The sequence below is a fragment of the Muntiacus reevesi genome, chromosome 11 (genome assembly GCF_963930625.1).
Source record: "Muntiacus reevesi chromosome 11, mMunRee1.1, whole genome shotgun sequence".
Taxonomy (NCBI): domain Eukaryota; kingdom Metazoa; phylum Chordata; class Mammalia; order Artiodactyla; family Cervidae; genus Muntiacus; species Muntiacus reevesi.
In genome coordinates this window covers 82,618,645-82,636,005 of record NC_089259.1, presented here as the reverse complement: position 1 = coordinate 82,636,005, position 17,361 = coordinate 82,618,645, and the positions used below count along the sequence as shown (strand labels likewise).

General features: G+C 59.2%; 1 protein-coding gene and 1 long non-coding RNA gene across 4 annotated transcripts in view; one reads left to right on the top strand and one right to left on the bottom strand.

Moving 5' to 3' along the window:
* The window catches only part of ATP11A (ATPase phospholipid transporting 11A), a 98,967-nt gene extending 87,206 nt beyond the window's left edge, over positions 1 to 11,761 (bottom strand). For 2 of the 3 annotated variants that reach the window (XM_065901607.1, XM_065901605.1), the window contains exon 1: positions 11,345 to 11,760. In XM_065901607.1, coding sequence (XP_065757679.1) covers positions 11,345 to 11,383 — 39 coding nt within the window. In that variant the 5' untranslated portion in view covers positions 11,384 to 11,760. Of the gene's footprint in view, positions 1 to 11,344 lie in introns of all 3 variants that reach the window. The other variant, XM_065901606.1, reaches the window with a different exon arrangement.
* Positions 11,762 to 12,927: 1,166 nt separating this feature from the next.
* On the top strand, positions 12,928 to 17,119 carry LOC136144231 (uncharacterized). Its single transcript, XR_010658505.1, has 3 exons — positions 12,928 to 14,526; positions 15,316 to 15,441; positions 16,988 to 17,119. It is a non-coding gene; the product is annotated as an uncharacterized lncRNA (long non-coding RNA).
* Positions 17,120 to 17,361: the final 242 nt, after the last annotated feature.

Genomic DNA, 17,361 nt, shown 5'->3' with positions numbered 1-17,361 from the left:
GCCGCTCTTTTTACCATTCTTTCCCATACAGGTCCTTACAGAATGAATGCTGAGTACAGTTTCTTGTGCTTTATAATGTTAAACCAAATTTTAACCTTTATCAAAGGTAACATACATACTCCATGTTTTAAGCAATGAGATTTTCGGGGTGGCCATGTGGCCCTACTGATTATAGCGACAGTGACCCACCATCTGTCACACCGCCCCTACCGCCCCCCGCGGACCACTGCGCTGGGCTGGCCTCTGGCCTCCATGGACCCCCAGCCCTGTGATTTCCGGGCCCAGGGCCACCCCATGCCCCCAGACCTGGACCCCCAGCCCTGTGATTCTGCGGCCTGGAGCCACCCCATCCCCCCCAGACCTGGACCCCCAGCCCTCTGATTCCAGGGCCCAGGGCCACCCCGTCTCCCCAGACCTGGAACCCCAGCCCTCTGATTCCAGGGCCCAGGGCCACCCCATCCCCCCCCAGACCTGGACCCCCAGCCCTCTGATTCCAGGGCCCGGGGCCACCCCATCCCCCCCAGACCTAGACCCCCAGCCCTCTGATTCCGGGGCCCAGGGCCACCCCGTCTCCCCAGACCTGGACCCCCAGCCCTCTGATTCTGGGGCCCAGGGCCACCTCGTCCCCCCAGACCTGGACCCCCAGCCCTCTGATTCTGGGGCCCGGGGCCACCTCGTGCCCCCAAACCTGGACCCCTAGCCCTGTGATTCTGCGGCCTGGAGCCACCCCATCCCCCCCAGACCTGGACCCCCAGCCCTCTGATTCCGGGGCCCGGGGCCACCTTGCCCCCCCAGACCTGGCTCCTGTCACCTCCCCTTCCTTCCCCCTGCCCCCCATTCTGACCCCATGCCCGTCTCCTTTTCATCCACGGCCCTTCCTGACACTCAGCCAGCCTACTGCGTGCCTATTTGCTGTCTACAACCAAAATGCCGTCTCCAGGGCCGTTGGGCATTTGTGCATTTTGCCCCCCACGGCATCCCCTGTGCATACAGGGAGTGTCAACAGATATCTGTGAACAGCGACGCTGAACACCCAGTGTGCGCTGAGCTCGTGGCACGCCTCCCCCTGCTAGAATCTGCCAGGCTTGCCCCCCACCTGAGCTTTAATGTCACGAGTTTCCATGGTTCAGAAAAACAGTGAGAAGAGCTAGACAACATCAGAAGTGAGGACACAAGCAGAGTCTAACCACAGAATGGTTACCTCAGCTTTCTAACACACACGCTGCCTTGACTTTAATGGCTTATCTATGTGATTCACATCAAAACGACCATTTCCAAACCCTTCCTAAAGAGAAAAGGGAAGTTAAATTACTCCATGTGCATGTATTGTCCGTCTGTTTCAGACCTTTTACCTGAAAGGGACGGACAAATCCAGGCCTGCCTTACCCTCAGATCATTCATCTCCTGCACCAATAATCGCCCCGTGACTTTGTTCCAGGGAATAATAACTTTTAAGTCCATGATTTAAAAACTCATGTTTTCTGGGCAGGACACCGAGGCCCTCCTGAAAAATCACACAGAAATCCAGATGACGCTCCCATGGCAGAACTTCATTGTCCCTAATCCTTTGCTGAAAATAGGCTGGAGGAAATCCTCTTTTCTCTGAAGGAGGGAGATTACGTAACAGTCAGTCAGGCTGGCCGCCTCCTTCCCTGACAGCGGGGGGTCTGTCCGGAGCAGGGAGGGAGCAGGTGGGAGGGAGCAAGACTGACACCCAGGGCAGAGGCAGACACACACGGGCCCGGAAATAAACTTGATCTTGTGGGGCGGATTCCCTCAACTGCACGGACAGTTCAGAGAAGACAGAGCGGGGCGCCCCCCACCCCGGGTCCTGCAGCTTTGCCGAGAGCCCCGGCATCAGACAGACGGGGCCAGCCCCCAGCACCACAGAGGCCATGCCGGCTCCCCACCGCCGTATCAGGGTGTTTTCCAACACGGGTGTGTACCAGCCTGAGCAGGTTTTTAATGAGAACCAGGCTGTGATTACAGGCAAACCTAAGAAGGAAAGATCCACTGCGCTGGCCCGGGAACGCTCAGGTCACCTCGAAAGCCCAGGACGCGTGGGCGGCAGGGTGACCCTGCGTCCCCGGCCCACAGAGAAGTCACGTCCCTGTCACCCCAGCAGCAGCCCGGGGTCACCTTCCAGCCACCCCGCTCTGATTCTGCTGGAGGTGAAGAGGCGGCCCTGCACAGAGCAGGCCAGCAGCACGCTGCCTAAACCAGATCGCACTGACTCGGGGGACTGGCCGCTCCCCAGCCCCCTCCGCCCAATCCAGTTAACGTGGGGGACATCTGTCGCGTCAACGAGACAGACGCTGCGGATTTAGTCCTAACAGACCCAGACGACACTTGACACCAACCACCACTCTCTACTGAGCCTCCCAGCTCGGGCTAGTGCACGCCCAGTCGCCCAGTCGTGTCCGACTCTGTGCGACCCCACGGACTGTACTGCCAGGTTCCTCCGTCCACGGCGTTCTCCGGGCAAGAATGCTGGAGTGGGTTGTCGTTTCCTCCTCCAGGGATGGGAACATAAACCCAGGTGCAAAAATTTCACCGGCTAAAGGTGTCAAAATCATACAGAGTCTGTTCTCTTATCACTGTGGAATTATGTGAGCAATCAATAGCAAAATATACTTTAAAAAAACCCACGTATTTTCAAGTGCAGTGTGACATTTACCAAGAGAGATCTCTGACTTAGCCATGAAAGCCTCAATGAAGTTAGAAGACTGAAAAAACCAAGCCTCCCACAGGGAAAAAAGAAAAGAGAAAGACAGGAACACACAGGACCGTGACGGATCAGGGTTCAGATCGAGGGCACCGTGGTCTGTCAGCGCTGACGATGGCCAAAGCCCGCTCCACAGCCCGGAAGAGCGACCGTTCCTGCTGCGTGCTTGCTGTTAGTCCCCCCAGATTCTAGGGGGCACTTCTTTTGTTTGATAAAGCAGTCAACAGACAATGCACTTTTTCAAACTGCCTCCTTTGCGGTTCTCTCTGTATTCAGCCACACACGGAAGTGTGTCCCCTGAACGCACACAGTGAACCCCTAACCCCCGCTGTGACTGCGACTGGAGACGGGACCCGGGGAAGCAGGGGATATGAAACGCGGGTGTGAGGGTGGCATCTTCCCTGACGGGACCATGTCCTTGCAGGACGAGGGACAGAGACCACTCGCTCTGCCCCCCTCCCCGGGAGCAGCCGCCTGAGGGCAGGAGAAGGCCGCACTTGCAGTCCTGAGCCTCGCTGTGGCCCCAGCCCCGCACCAGCACAGGCACGGATCTGCTGCGGCTTCGTATTTTAGATGCCTGCGCTTAAACACACCACCACCGAGGTTCATGGACCCGCCACGAGCATCTTAGAACCACCCTGGAATCGATGCCAGCTTTTCACCACGAGGACGCCGCCTTCCTCAGCCACATTCTCGGCCTCCATGTCCTCAACGACCAGACATGTGTTGACTCGACGCATCTCAGGCGGGCCTCTGTCCTCAGACCAGGACAGAGGCGTGCAGGAGGAAGGACACAGGGTGGGCAAAGCAAAGGCCCGGCGTCCACGTGGAAGGGGAGCCCCTCACCCCATGCGGACAGTGGGGGTGGAGGGGTGGCGGGCTACCCCGGGGCACGGCCGAGAGCTGGGGGCTGGATGACCCAGGCCCCTCTCTGCCGCGTTCGCAGGAGCGTCTATGAGCCCGGCAGGAACTCACTCGTAGCCTCCGCATCCTCCTAGGCCAATGGCTCCTGGGCGCCCGCAGCCACTCCCAGGCAGGGATGGGAGGGGCTCCAGAAACAGACACAGGCCTCCCCCAGCAGGTAAGAGGGGAGGGAAACGGAAGCCGGCCTTGTGAGTCCCAACGAGGTGCCGCGTACCCTGGCCTCGCCCCATCACAGACCCCGCGAGCCAGGCGCCGGGGTCAGCACGGCAGAAGGAAAGTGACCGGAAGTCACCAGCGTCTTGCCCGGGGCCACCCACCTTGGTTAACTTGTTTTACCCGCAAAACACGCACAGCAGACGGTGCAGGCCCCCTCGACAGCTGCGGCCAGCTGGTGCGCCGTGTGGGGGAGACTGTGGCCAGATGACGCGGACACACGGCTGTCCCCCGGGAAAACTGGCTCCTTCCACCGCCTACGTCCAAGCCCTGTCAGACACTCCCGGGGGCGCGCGGACTCTGAAACCCACCAAAGGCAAAACAGAAACCACAGAGAAATGGGAAACAGCTTGCCCACAGAAACTCAGGAGGGTGGGAGGTGGTTAAACATTTGCAGAGCGAGAACTCGGAAACGGATCCATCTGGACGAGCTTTACCCTGAGAGGGTGACCGAGAGACACCCAGACGGCCGGACCGGGGCACGTCCGTGTGAAGGCCACCACGCGCTCGTCGAGAGGAGGGGCTCGGGGGCAGTGCGTTTCTTCCGTTTCCACTTAAAAAGGTGGGAAAAGTGTGTGCAGGGTTGGTTGGAAGAGGCAGCTAACGATTAACTCGCCCACAGCGCTCCCCGACTCAGGCCTGGCCTACGCCCAGGTGACAGAGGGAACGGAAACGGCAGGAGCCCAGAGCGCTCTCCCGACTCGTGGAGACTCCCGGCCCGTGGCGGGTCTTCTCCTGGTCCACATGCAGCGTGCGCGAGCCCCCGGCCGGGGCCACTGCTGGACTGGCGCCCCCCACCCAGCGTCAGCACACACACACCAGGGGAAGCGGGGCCCAGGCTCTGCTCCCGACGGCCAGTCACCGGGTGCCTTCTAACCGACCGACCGGCGGACGGAGCTTGCTTTGGGCTCAGGGGCCCACCCCAACTGGAGGAGCCTGGGCCCTTGGAGGACAGGGGTCGGGGGGGGGTGCAGGGCAGCCGGGGGCAGGGCGCTGAGCCCTCCGTGAAGGGCAGCCACCCGGCGCCGGACGGCCAGGTCACACCTTTCTTGAAACAGTGGGGGAATCTGGACACTTGCTGACAATTGTGTTCAGTCGCTCAGGCATGTGGACTCTTTGTGACCCCAAGGAGTGTAGCCCACCAGTCCTCTGTCCAGGGGATTTCCCAGGCAAGGATGTTGCAGGGTTGCCATTTCCTTCTCCAGGGAATCTTCTTGTGTCTCCGGTGTTATCAGGTGGAATCTTTACCCCCTGGGACACATTCACCCGCCTTTAAATGTCGGCCATAAACTCAGGCAGTTCTGAAGCCACAGAGTGACTGACGTGACCATATCAGAGGGCCGGTTCCCCTCCTGCGTTTTCAGACAAGGTTCTCAGTGTTCACAGGGCAGGCACACCTTCAGGAGCCTAGCGGCACTGGGAAGCTCCCCCCACCTTCCCCCTCGCCCAGAAAATAGAAGGTGTCTGAGCCTGCACTCTGTGCTCCAGGATCCCCAGGGGACCAGCTAAGAATGCTCGTTCATAACCAGACCCCAGGAGAGGGTCTTTTCTGGGCGGGGGTCAGAGGGGTGGATGCGAGGAAAGAGGGGGCAAGTCTTGGGGGTCCGATGGGCAGAGGATGAGCTGCGATGGACAGAAAGAGCCCTAGACAGCGTGGGGGAGGCTCCCGGGGTCAGGAGGCCCCTCCAGAGGTGAGGGGGCTGTGGGCGGCGACCCTGGGGAGGTGACTGTTTATCAGGTGAGGGGCGGGACCACACACATCCCTGGCCTCCTCCTCACTGTTCTGAGAAACATCCCAGGGGAGGAGACTCTGAAGGTGTGAAGTGGCCTCAACAAGACTTTCAAGGCCTGTCATTAACCCGTTCGGGTCCTCAGAAGCACCCAAGGGCGCGTCTTCGAGGGTCTTATCAACAGTCGTGGTGAGAGGCGGAACTGACCGCTGGACAGAGGTTCACGAGCTGTCCTGGCCCCACCGGGGGTCTGCGGCCATGGCCGTGGGGGCACCCCAGGCCTCCCAGCAGGGCGCTGACGGGGAGGACAGGGCGCCAGCCTCGGGTCCCTGGCTGACCTGAGCAAAGGGCCGGCTCAGCCCCCTCTCTGCCTGGACCCACCCGCCAGACAGCGCGGCTCAGAGGCCCGCAGCCCCCAGCCCTGGGGCGCTCGGACACTCGGACAGCACCCTGGGCCTCCCTGCTTCCCACCTGGATCAGGGGACACAAGACGCAGGCCACGCGCCTACAAAGCCCAGAAGGAACTTCTGGGGCCTTTGGGCTGCAAATCCTCTCTGCATCCCCTTTCTGCTTCTAATCTGCAGAGAAACTGTTTCCACCCCCATGAGCTTCCCTGAAGTACCAAAGGGCAGATTCAGGAGCCAGGTCAGGGCAGGGGGCGTGCAGAGACCAGGGGGGGTGGTCAGGAAGCAGTGCAGCCTGGGGCCTGTCCCGGTGCCCCTGGAGGCTCACCCTCCCAAGTTCTGAGTCCTTCTGCGGAACTAAGACCCCACCTGGGTGGAGGAAGGTCACGGGGCTGAGCAGATTCCAGAGCAACGCCACGTCGCGAGTCACCAGACCTTCACAAGGTCACACGCCCTGCGGCCCCGACCCCCACATTCTGCCTTTACACGAGTCTCCCGGAAAACCATCAAGGAGGTCAGGTTTTCTGAGCATAAGCTGCCCCTCCCTGCCTGGCCCCACCATCAACCCTTCTCGCCTGTCTGGCCTCCCACGACCTCACCTGGTGTCGGACAGAGACCCTGTGTGTGGCTGAGGTCAGGGGTGAGGGCAGAAAGGGCCGGTGGGCCACCCCGGGCTGAGCGCCCATGGGCTGACACACGGGTGCTGCGGGAGGAAGGAGGCAGGCCTGGGAGTCTCCGGAGGACACAGTCGTGGGGACACAGCAGGGGACGCGGGGCCAAGGGGGCGACTGAAAGGCACTGAGCGCCACGGGGACTGGTGATGCCGCTGCAGAAGGGCGGTGCTGCTGGCTCACGGCAGAGAGGGGGCGGGCGGGGTCCCCGGGACACAGCTGCAGCATTCCAGACCAGGTCACCCGCCCCTAGCCAGGAGGGCCCCGAGAGCACCCGCAGGGTGGGCATCCTCCCCGGGACTGCCGTTCACCACCAGGGCCGGGTGGGCCAGCACCCTCCACACGGCCCACTCGGGGAGGCCAAAGGGGACGCAGCCCGCGGAGGAGATGGGGCTGCCAGCGGAGTCAGAGCCTTGACAGAGCACCCCCCTGGGCCGCGGGGCACCCCAGTCGCCCCCCAATCCTGGCGGTGCTCCCCCCCCAGGAAACCATATCAAAGGGGTCCCTTTCAAGTGGGAAGATGCTCAAGGTCTCATAGTCAAAGGCCCGGCCCAGGTCTCCACCTGCACCTGTGAGCCTCTGCTGATGAACTTTGACCTCCACAAACAACTATTTGTTTTTTTTTTTTTCATATACAAGAATCCAAGCAAAAGCAATCCCTTGTTCAAGCTTGTTGAATTTCTATGGCTGTAAAAATGGCTTTTTATTGATTTTCCTTGCAAATAAATAGCATTTCTGCCTGCATTTAACTTGGTTAAAAAAGCATTTGTGAGTCTGGAACCTGGGGATCTGTACTCTGACTGCCCCACACGAGGGACAGCGCGTGTCCAGGCTCTGGCGCCCAGCACAGCCGTAAATGGAGGCCTCCCCACGGAGCCAACGGCAGCTCAGGCGCTTACAAGCCGTTTCAGGCAACTGCAGACTGAGGTCGGCGTGCTCGCCCCTAGAAATTCTGCAGCAAAACCCAGTCAGCTGCACTCCCTCCCCTCCCCGGGTTATTACATCTGCCCTCAGGCAGGAAAGAAAAGCGCGTAAGGATGACTTGTCCCTAACAGGCAGACAATGGAAGGAATCTAACTTAATAGCCAGCACACAGGGGTTAAATTATACATCAGGCAGATTGCTTTGAAAGGCGAGTAGGAACACTGAACACTCCGCAGGCGCAGGCGGGGCCGGCCTGCCTCAGGGGTCACCAACTTCAAGCACCTGAAGGCCTGGGGCGGTTCAGGTGGCCCACCTCAGAGTCCTGGGGTGTAGAACCCCACCCCCATCCCCGGGGCTGAACTGCAGGAGGCCCCAGGGTGCCATGAGAAGCGGCCTCAGGAAGTCGGGCGGCATTTAAAGCTTTAAAACGAAGGCTCATCAGATGAATGTCCTCCGTGGCACAAGCCATTTGGTGATCAAAAAAAAAAAAAAAAACCAAACCAGGAGCAGCCCCACACACGTGCAGATAAGTGGCGAATTTCTTAGAAGGTTCAGAGCATTCTAATACAGCCATGCTTGAGGTTCTCCAGGGACCAGCATTTATTTTTTTCCTTATGCAGAAAAATCTTAATGTAACTGTTTGTTTCAAAAACGGATCTACTCTCATTAAGGAAGTTTTGCTCATCTTAAAATTAAAAGGTAAGAAATACCCCAGAAAGCAAAAATTGTGAGACAGAAATAAGCAGAAGCCTGGACAAGCAGGTATCCAGGCTGAAGTACTGAAAACAAAGTCCAGAGACACAAAGAAGTGAGCATCACAGTCAGACCTCCCGGCAGTGAGGTGTGGAGAGGAAGGGGAGCGGCATCGTGCCAAGCGGTCATCCTGCAAGTAGACGTCATGGCAGACTTTTCGCTGGGCCTGCAGTCTTCAGCACCCTTGTGTCCAGATGCCCCAAGTCCCCTCTGAACCCACACACTGCTCTAGAGCAGGACGCCCATCCTGACCAGCAGGTGACCCAGGGAGGTACTTGCCTTCTCCTGGCCAGTCACCAGGGACAGAGCTTTGCTAACAGCTATCAGTGACATGGGTGCTGAGCACCTTCACAGCGCCGGGCACCACCCTTAGTCCTGGCCTGTGTTAGCGCATTTAATCCTCGTGACAATCCTCTGGAATGGGGACTGCTATTCATTCTTAGACGAGGAAACTGAGGCAGAGAAAGCAAACCACCAGCCCAGGGAGATCTGGCCTCAACATGGGCAGGCCAGGTCCAACCCAGGTGGGCACCCGGAGACTCTGAAACTGGATGTCTCCCCTCACATCTCTCCTAAGGAGGTAACACTAGTTCTCCATCCACTTTAGCATTTTTGTTTAAAAGCTCACGGCACAGAAGGACTTCGCCATTTCTGAGTTCAACACATCTCTACATGGCTTACATGCATCCGGGCTCACAACCAGTGACGCCAGCTTTGGAAATACCTGGCCTAACCTGGGACAGAATTGTCTCCTTCACTCGCCTACTCCACCTCTCTGGAAGTAACCCAGAATAAAACACCCTAGCAACGGTTTCCAAGGACTCCTTTATCTTTGGCAACCCTCAGGCATCATCATGAAAAGGTTTCTCTGTCCTAGAAATTCTGACTCTGTGACCACAAGACGGGAACAGGATATGACTTATTTGTACTTATAGAATAAGTCACATATGGAAATCACAAAGAAATATGAATACTCAATCCCAGAGTCTTTTTTCCCCTCCAGTATAAGGAAATATAATTAATTCCCACATATTGAAACATAATCCAATCATAAGCAAACAGACTGGCTGTTTCTGGAAAAAGCCAAATTAGTTTAATAACATAGACATGAGCTTAATATCATAAAAATGAATGGCTTTCTATGTGAATATGGTGAAGTAGTCAAATGATCAGACTGTTTAAAAAAAGATGTGGAATGAGAAACATAGAAATAATAATAGTATCCCATAACTGGATTCCAGGGACATCACCAAGTAATGCATATGCTGGAAAAGTTCACTGAAGAATATTTAACAGTCAGGCTGAAGGATAATTTGATTTCTTAAGTCTAACATCACAGCAAGGGGCTTTCCTGCTGGCTCAGTGGTAAAGAATCCGCCTGCAACGGAGGAGACGCAGGTTTGATTCCCGGGGCGGGGGTGGGGGGGTGGGGAGGTGGTGGAGATCTCCTGGAGGAGGGCATGGCAACCCACTCCAGTATTCTTGCCTGGAGAATCCCATGGACAGAGGAGCCTGGCGGGCTGCAGTCCATGGGGTCCCAAAGGGTCGGACACGACTGAAGGGACTGATCACCACACACACATCACAGCAAGGGGGAGACAAGCATGTAAACGACACCAACATTTATACAGGTTGACGTGACACCAGACAAGTGAAGAGCTGGAGGAGAGAAACGCACAAACCGTTGGAACTGTGTCCGCCTGACTCTGAGGCTGAAGGGGTCAGGAACAGCGGGGAGGGAAGGTCCTCCAGGCAGAGGGCCTGGATGGGAGCAGGAGGAGGGGGTGGGGCGAGGGGGAGGCCCTCCCTCCTGCCCTCCCTCCTGGGTAGATTGTGTCGGTGCTCCCGGGCCAGCTCTCCCCTCCGTCAGGTCTCAGAGTCCGAGAACAGAAACTGACTGGGCAGACAGCAAGAGCACCGGGGGTCAGTAGGGCCTCCGCCCTCCGCGACTGCGCTGGTTATGTCCGCATCCACGGAGGGTTTCTCTAACAGCTCTGCCGACCTTCTGTCAACCGGCACCAGCTTCTCCAGAACCTCCTACTGCAGACAGGAAGGTGGCCCCGGGCGAGCGCACTCGCGTTGCCATCTGAACTGGAGAACCCTTAGGGGAGGGGCGGGGCCTCTTACCAGAATCTCAGAGAAGTTCCCCCCTCTTAACTGGAAGGCTCAGCGCCCTCCCCGGGGGAGCTCCCCGACCCTCGAGGCCTCCTTGGTGAGTGGACTCCGGGGAAGTACTCTTTCAACGTTCCCCTTGGGTGAACGAGAAAGCTCGTAACCGTGAACACTGACCAAGGGAATTCCCAGGCCATAAGTGCTCCCACAGCCGGTCCCCCTTTTGGCGGAAACCTCAGAGCGCGCCACTCCTGCAACCTGTGACCGACCGCGTGCGCGCGGGCCGGGGGCGGGGCTGTCGGAGACCAGGCCGCTTCCTTCGCCCGGCGCACCCCCTCCGCCCCGGGCTCCCCTCGGCTGCCGCGAAGCCAAACCAGCCTCCCCTCTGCCACCCCCGCCTGCTGGCGGCCACAGCCAGCGAGGACTCCGGGAAGCCCCACGGCCGGCCTCGGATCCGATTGGTTACTCTCGGGGAAAAGCTCCCAAACTTCACTTCCGAAGCCCCGCGTGCTGTTGCGAAACTAAGGGGCAAAGCCGCTGCCTTTTCCCGTGGGGCGCCCTCTTCCTCTGTCCGACTCCCGACTCCCGGGGCGGACCCGGCACGTGAGGCCGGGCGCGAGCATCCCCCTTTAGCCCGGCCCGGCGCCCATCTAAGCTGCCGCGGCCCCAGCGGCCGCCGGGCTCCCGGGAGGCGCGCTGGCGGGTGGGCGCCCGCGCCGTCGGGGCCCGAGGTGCCAGCCCCGCAGGGCCCCCTCCCCCGCATCCTGCAGCCCCCCGGGGCGCGGTCGGCCGCCAAGTCCTTCAGCGCCCCCCGGCCAGCGGCCGCGGCCGCGTCCTGCCCAGCCTGTGCCCCGGCCCCGGCCCCGGCCCCGCGCTGGCCGCACTCACGTATCTGTGCACGAGCGTCCGCACCAGGCTGCAGTCCATGGCTCCTCCGGCCGCGCCCGCCCGATCAGCAGCCCCAAGTCCGGCCACGCGCGCCCATGGGCCCGGGCCCGACTGCGGCCGCGCGCCCCGCCCGGGTCACGGCCTGCGAGCGCCGGGCGGTGCGGGGGGCGGCCGCAGCCCCTCCGCGCTCATGCCCGGCCCGGCCCGCGGCGACCGGCGCGGGGGTGGCCGCTCAGCAAGGTGGCCGCTTGGCGGCCGGAGCCCGCGCGCCGGGGCTGGGGCGGTGGGGAGGCCGGCTGGGAGCGCCGATCGCGCCGCCGCTCTGCTGCTCGGCGCGCCTCCTCTCCGCAGCCGCGCTCGCTCCGCTCTGCTCTGCTCCCGGCCTCGGCCCGCCGCCCCTCTCAGCCCGGCCTCCGGCGGCCCGGTCCCGGCGCGCACGTCACGGGCGCGTGTGAGCATGCGCCCCGCGGCCCGCGCCCCCGCCCCGCTCCCGCGCCCTCACCCCGGCCCTGCCCCCTCCCGGCCCGTCCCCCGGAGCCGGTCGGCCGAGAGGACCCCGGGGCGGAGGGCGGGGACCGGCGGGCGGGGGCCGGCTCCTGTTGCTTCCGCCTCCCGGGCGGCGGTGCGCTCCCGCAGCGGGGCCCTGGGTGGTGGGGACAGTGCTCCCGGAGCTGGGTCTGGCCGGAAGAGTCAATCTCCCCCAAGGCCCGCGGGCGGCTGTGAGATCCGGGGAGTCGAGGAGGGGTCTTGGGGCGGGAATGAGGGGTCGGGTCGGGCAGAAGACTAGCTAAACCGGGCCTTCGTCTCTGGGGTGCTCGCTGTTCCCCGCGTGGCCCCTCCTGCCTGGCAGGTGAGGCGGGGCTGGGCCCATGGGGCTCCCCAGGATGCCGCAGCTCCTCAGCGTTGGAGCGAAGGGGAGCGCAGGTTCTCCCACCTGGATTCTTTCTGAAACCCCACAGGCTCCCTGACCCCAGGATTTCAGCGTTGAGATAGTCACGGGCTCTTGCAATCCGGCGGGGGTGAGGGGTTGGGATCTGCCTTGAACCTGTCTCACCAGCCTGGCCTGTCTTGCCTCCAGTCCATCTGGTCCACCTCCTGCCTCCGCCAGGTGGTCACCAGGAGGCCCAGCTCAGACCTCGGGGAGTCCAGGCGCCGCAGGCATGCGCTCCCAGGCTGTCTCTGTAGCAGAGGAGAAACTTTCTGTGGTTCAGACACCTCAATTTCAATTCCAGGGAATGTTTCTGTTTTCCCAACGTTTTCCCTTCTCAGCCACAGTCAGCTAGCCTTGGATTAGTGAATGTACTTCTGTTCTTGCTGCCATGGGCCACCACTTGTGAAATCAGAGTGGCCTGACTACGCCTTTGGTGGCCGGTCAGGAGTGGGGCTCCCACCTCTGGGGGAAGGCAACTGAGTGTCCCCGAGGCTGGTGTGGAAGAGAAGCTGCTGGACAGATGGGATTAGACAGAGAAGCCTAAAACGGCAAGAGAGACTAGTGGTCATAGCTAAACAACTTGTATTCTGAACTGCTTTTCTTCAGTAAAATTCTCCAAGTTTCTGGTCAACTAACTCATTGATTCTCCACTTTACAACCAAATCCACTCTCTCCTGCTCTGTGTCCAGGAGGCCCGTGGCCACCATTATAAGCGGATCTTCACCAGTCGGGTGCGAGCTGCAGGCTGAGACCAAGCAGAGAGGCTGGGGCCTTTTTCCCCTCCTCTGCCCACGGGACCCACCCTGGCTTGGCGATGTCCGTGTCCCTTGGTGACCACAGTGCTTGTCCAGCTTCCTTTTCTGTTGGATCAGCTCACGTCGGGCTCCAGGGACCATGCCTCCTACAGCCAGGCAGTGGTGTCAGCTAGGCCCTGGGGAACAGCGGGGCTGTTCCATGCCTCTGGCGGGGCACGGAACTGACTACACTGCAGCAGATGGTCCTGTCACCGTGCCCTTCCAGATCTCCTCCTGCCTTGCCTCCTGCCAGGACCCTGGCTGCTGGAGACAGATTTTGATTGGCCTACCACCTTGCAAACAGTGACGTTTGTGGGGGCGGGGGGAGTAGAAAGACACAGGTAGCGATCATACAAGGCACCGGATGAAGGCTGGGTGTCTCTGAGGAATGCCTGTTTTATTCAGTGGTCAATGTTAATTTCGTATGGGAGTAGATACTGTGGTAGCCGCAAGCTTGCCTTCTTTGCCTTTGCTGGCAGAAACCCACCGTGGCCCAGGGAGCCACCACCCTCTTACGGCTGGGGTAAGCTGCTCTGTGTAAGCCAGTCTCAGTAACTCCATGTCTCTCCCTGCAACTGGTTTAAAACAAGTTTAAGCCAGTGGATCCTGCTGCTGGGAAGTCTCCTCACATAAAGGAGGCTCATAAAGAGGACACGCTCCTGTTTCTTGCTGAAGTGGTGGGTCTGGATGTGATGTCCGGCGCCTTGCAGCCTTCCCGCATCCGTGATGTGACAGGAACATCGTCACAGTGGGGATGGCATCATGGACAGACGGGAGGAGCGTGGGTCCTTGGTGACACCACGAGGCCACTGCGCTAACTTGGATTTCCTGTTCTGAGAGATAGATAATCAATATCCTTATTGAACTAGATTTTCTGTTGCAGGCGGTTGACAGAATGCTAAGTCTAAACCTATGAAACAGAGCAGTTAAGACTATACTAAACTAACAGTAAGTCCAATTCATGCTGTGAATCGGCTATTTAATGGCAACCCACTCCAGTATTCTTGCCTGGAGAATTCCATGGACAGACCGGCCTAGTGTACCAAAGTCCATAGGGTCAAAAAGACTCGGACACGACTGAGTGACTAACTCACAACAAACCACACAAACGTGGGAGCTTACACAACAGGGAGCTGTTATTCCTCAGGTCTGTGGCTTGGTGGAAGATTTCTCTCTTTCATCTGTTCTTGGTTGGGATTGTTCATGAGCTGACATTCCTTTGGGGGCTTAGCTCACCTGGAGGGAAGGAGGTTCCGATGGCTCTAGTCACATGTCTATTGTCTTAGCAGGGTGAGTGGAGGGCTGAGAGCAGGTAGGCCTCTCTCTCTGTATTGGTGGTCAGCCTGAGCTTGCGTGCAGCTGGATCCCAAGACGGTCAGAATGGACACTGCCTGGCCCCTGAAAGTCTGGGCTTGGAAATCCTGGACCATCGCCTCTGCCTTGTTCTATCGGGATAAGTAAGTCCAAGGCCAGCCTGATTCAAGGGGAGTGGGCAGAGCCTTGTACATAAAGAATGATTACTTGTGAGGGTCATCTTTGGAAACAGCCTTCCTTAGACGTCAAACGATGACGGAGTATGTTGCCCATACCACGTGGGAGGTCGCAGTGAAAAGGCTGCTGGCAACTCAAGGACCTGCGCGGCTCTCCCTTCGCGGCCCACTCTGATTGGACCGGCTCCGCCCCGTCCTGACCAATCAGGCGCTAGGGTGCTGACGTGCCCTCCGATGGTTGGCCTGGGCCTGGGCCTGGCGCAGAGCGCTGGCTACCCGGTGTCCGGCGGGCTCGGCTGGGGCCAGCGGGCCTCGCCCTGGCCCTCGCGCGCGTGGCTTCCTCGCGGTGGCGGGTGGTGTGATGGCCGAGGAGGCGGCGGGACGGCAGGGAAGGTGGGTCCGAGGCGGCCGCGCCCCTGCGCACCTGCCCCCCACGCCTGCCTCCAGCCTGCCCGGCGCCGGCGGAAGCCGGGCTCGGACCTCGGACTCCCGCGTGAAGAAGTGGTGGAGGCAGGAGGGAGAAAGCGGCCTCCCCGTAGGTGGTACCGGGGCCTCAGGCGAAGCACAGAGCAGAGAGGAGGGGGCGCTCCGCGTTGTGTCCCCGGGCGGGGAGCGGCCGCCGTGCGCGCGGGGCGCGGCCTCAGGAGAGCAGCCTGCTCCACCAGCGGTGGGTCGCTCTCCCCTCCGCCCGCGACTGTTTCGGCAATCGGGCCTAGAATTCTTTGGTGGAGAAACCCTTTCTTATACCTCCCACAGGCTCCCACGCACCCCCACCCAGTCCTTTCGTCTGGAATCTTCTACCTCACCCCAGTCTCCCACCAGGTCCCACTCACCCTTGCAGCCCCGCCGGACGTCTCCTCCCTACACCTGCCTGCAGCAGCTGTGAGTCCCTCCTTGACTTCCTACCGGCACCGCTTACTTAACTCACTTGTCCAAAAGGGCATTTCTAAGCCCTAGCCAGGGCCTACCCCAGGGTCTAACCCAGTTTTTATGTATTTATTTATGGCCGTGCCACACGGCTTGTAAGATCTTAGTTCCCTAACGGGGGACTGAGCTGGACCCATGGCAGTGAGAGCTCCGAGTCCTAACTCGGAGAGCAGGGGTGCGGTCACTGCGGATCCACCTTCCCCGCCTTCCCACGGCCTCTTCTGTCATCACACCACCCACCACCGCACGTGGGTCAGGGCAAGGCCCTGCTGACCCCAAGCTGAGCCCAGCTGGACACCTGGACTGCCAGGGAATTCCCGTGCAGGGAGTTTTTAAACATATCTGCCCCTCAGGACCCCTCCTCCGGCCCAGGCAGCGTGGGATCAACCCATGGGGCACAGGATCCAGGCAGGTGTTTCTCAAAAGGATGCAGCAGGTGTGAGGCCTGCTGGTCTAGACGTCTGTGCCTGCTGGAGCAGGAAGGTGCATGGGACTTCGCCCCGCACAGCACAGTCCCCTGTAAAATAAGCTCAATGAATGGCGAGAGAGCCAGACACAGCCGCGCTGCAGATTCAGCCTCTGGGCATTCATACTGCACAGTAACGGGCGGACTTTCCAGTCTGTCTGAGCACATGTGGAGGAGAAGTAGCAGCCTGTCAGTCCGGACAGGTGCTCGGCCCCTTAGAGGTGAGCTGGAGGGCACCCCATGCACGAGGCTCCCCTGGACCGTTTCTCAGGGGAGGTCCCCCCACACGGGCGGAGCCGTGGGGCAGCGCCACCCAGTCACTTTCAAAAGTCTGGTTTAGTGATTCATTACACAGGTATCCAGAAGTGGAAAGTTAAATTTCATTATCACTCTTAATCCAAAATGCCCGACTGTGTGAGAACCAGCCTCAAAGAGCAGGACAGAACTGTGCATACAAGCCCTGGCGGGAGCACTCAACAAAAACCCCACCAGCTCCCCAGATTCTGAGTCCCACGCTGGTCTGATGGCCCATCCCAGGAGTCTGCACCGTTCTGCGTCCTTGAGGCTTTTGTCCCTTCTGCCGCTCTGAGCCCTTTCCTCCATTGGGGTGTCACACGCAGGTCAGGACTGCGTCCCAGACTGACCGCGGTCTCCAGTCCCTTCCTGTCTTGTAGTAAAGTGTTCGTTGCCCAAACCCAGAGGGGCCCCATCTCATGCCTCACGGTGGGTTCTCAGGCAAAGGGGTACTTGTCCCAGAATGAGCCTGGTCAAGACTAATTTTGCTTCTCAGCTACTCATTTTCCCTTAGTTAATTTTCAGCAAGAATACATGATAAATAGCTAAGAATCCTTTTCTCTCCTTGTTTATTCTCTCTGCCCTTCCCTCTCTAAAGAGATTGATTATGTTAATCCAGTTTCCTTTCAGGGAAAAAAAGCTAAGTTCTGTGATGCTGAAAATTACCAATAAAGTCATGAAAGCAATTTCTTGTTCTCATTTATTTCAGCAGAAACTAAATTTTTGCCTCTCTCCAACTAGGTGAACAGAATCACGAGGTATCTGAAGTAGGAGCTGGACAATAGTTAGCATTAACATGGGCCACTGCGTCTTCGCCACAGTACGTCCCGTGGACGTCACACGACATCGCTTCACGGCGTTTTCTCTTTAGGGACACGTTGCGGAAGACGAGGAAGCTGCGGAAGACGAGGAAGCTGCTTCTCTTGTCCATCTGCTTTTGTGAACAGTCTTCAGTGGATTGTCCCCAGGCTTCACTCCAGTGTCTGGGGGGTTCCCTCCTCCCTCACCATCCTCTGTTTTCTGGATTCCATTTCCTGATTTATTTCTTTTATTTGGTTGGTATATACTCTCCAGTAGCTTCCTGAGGAAGGGTGCATGGAAAGTAAATGTTACAA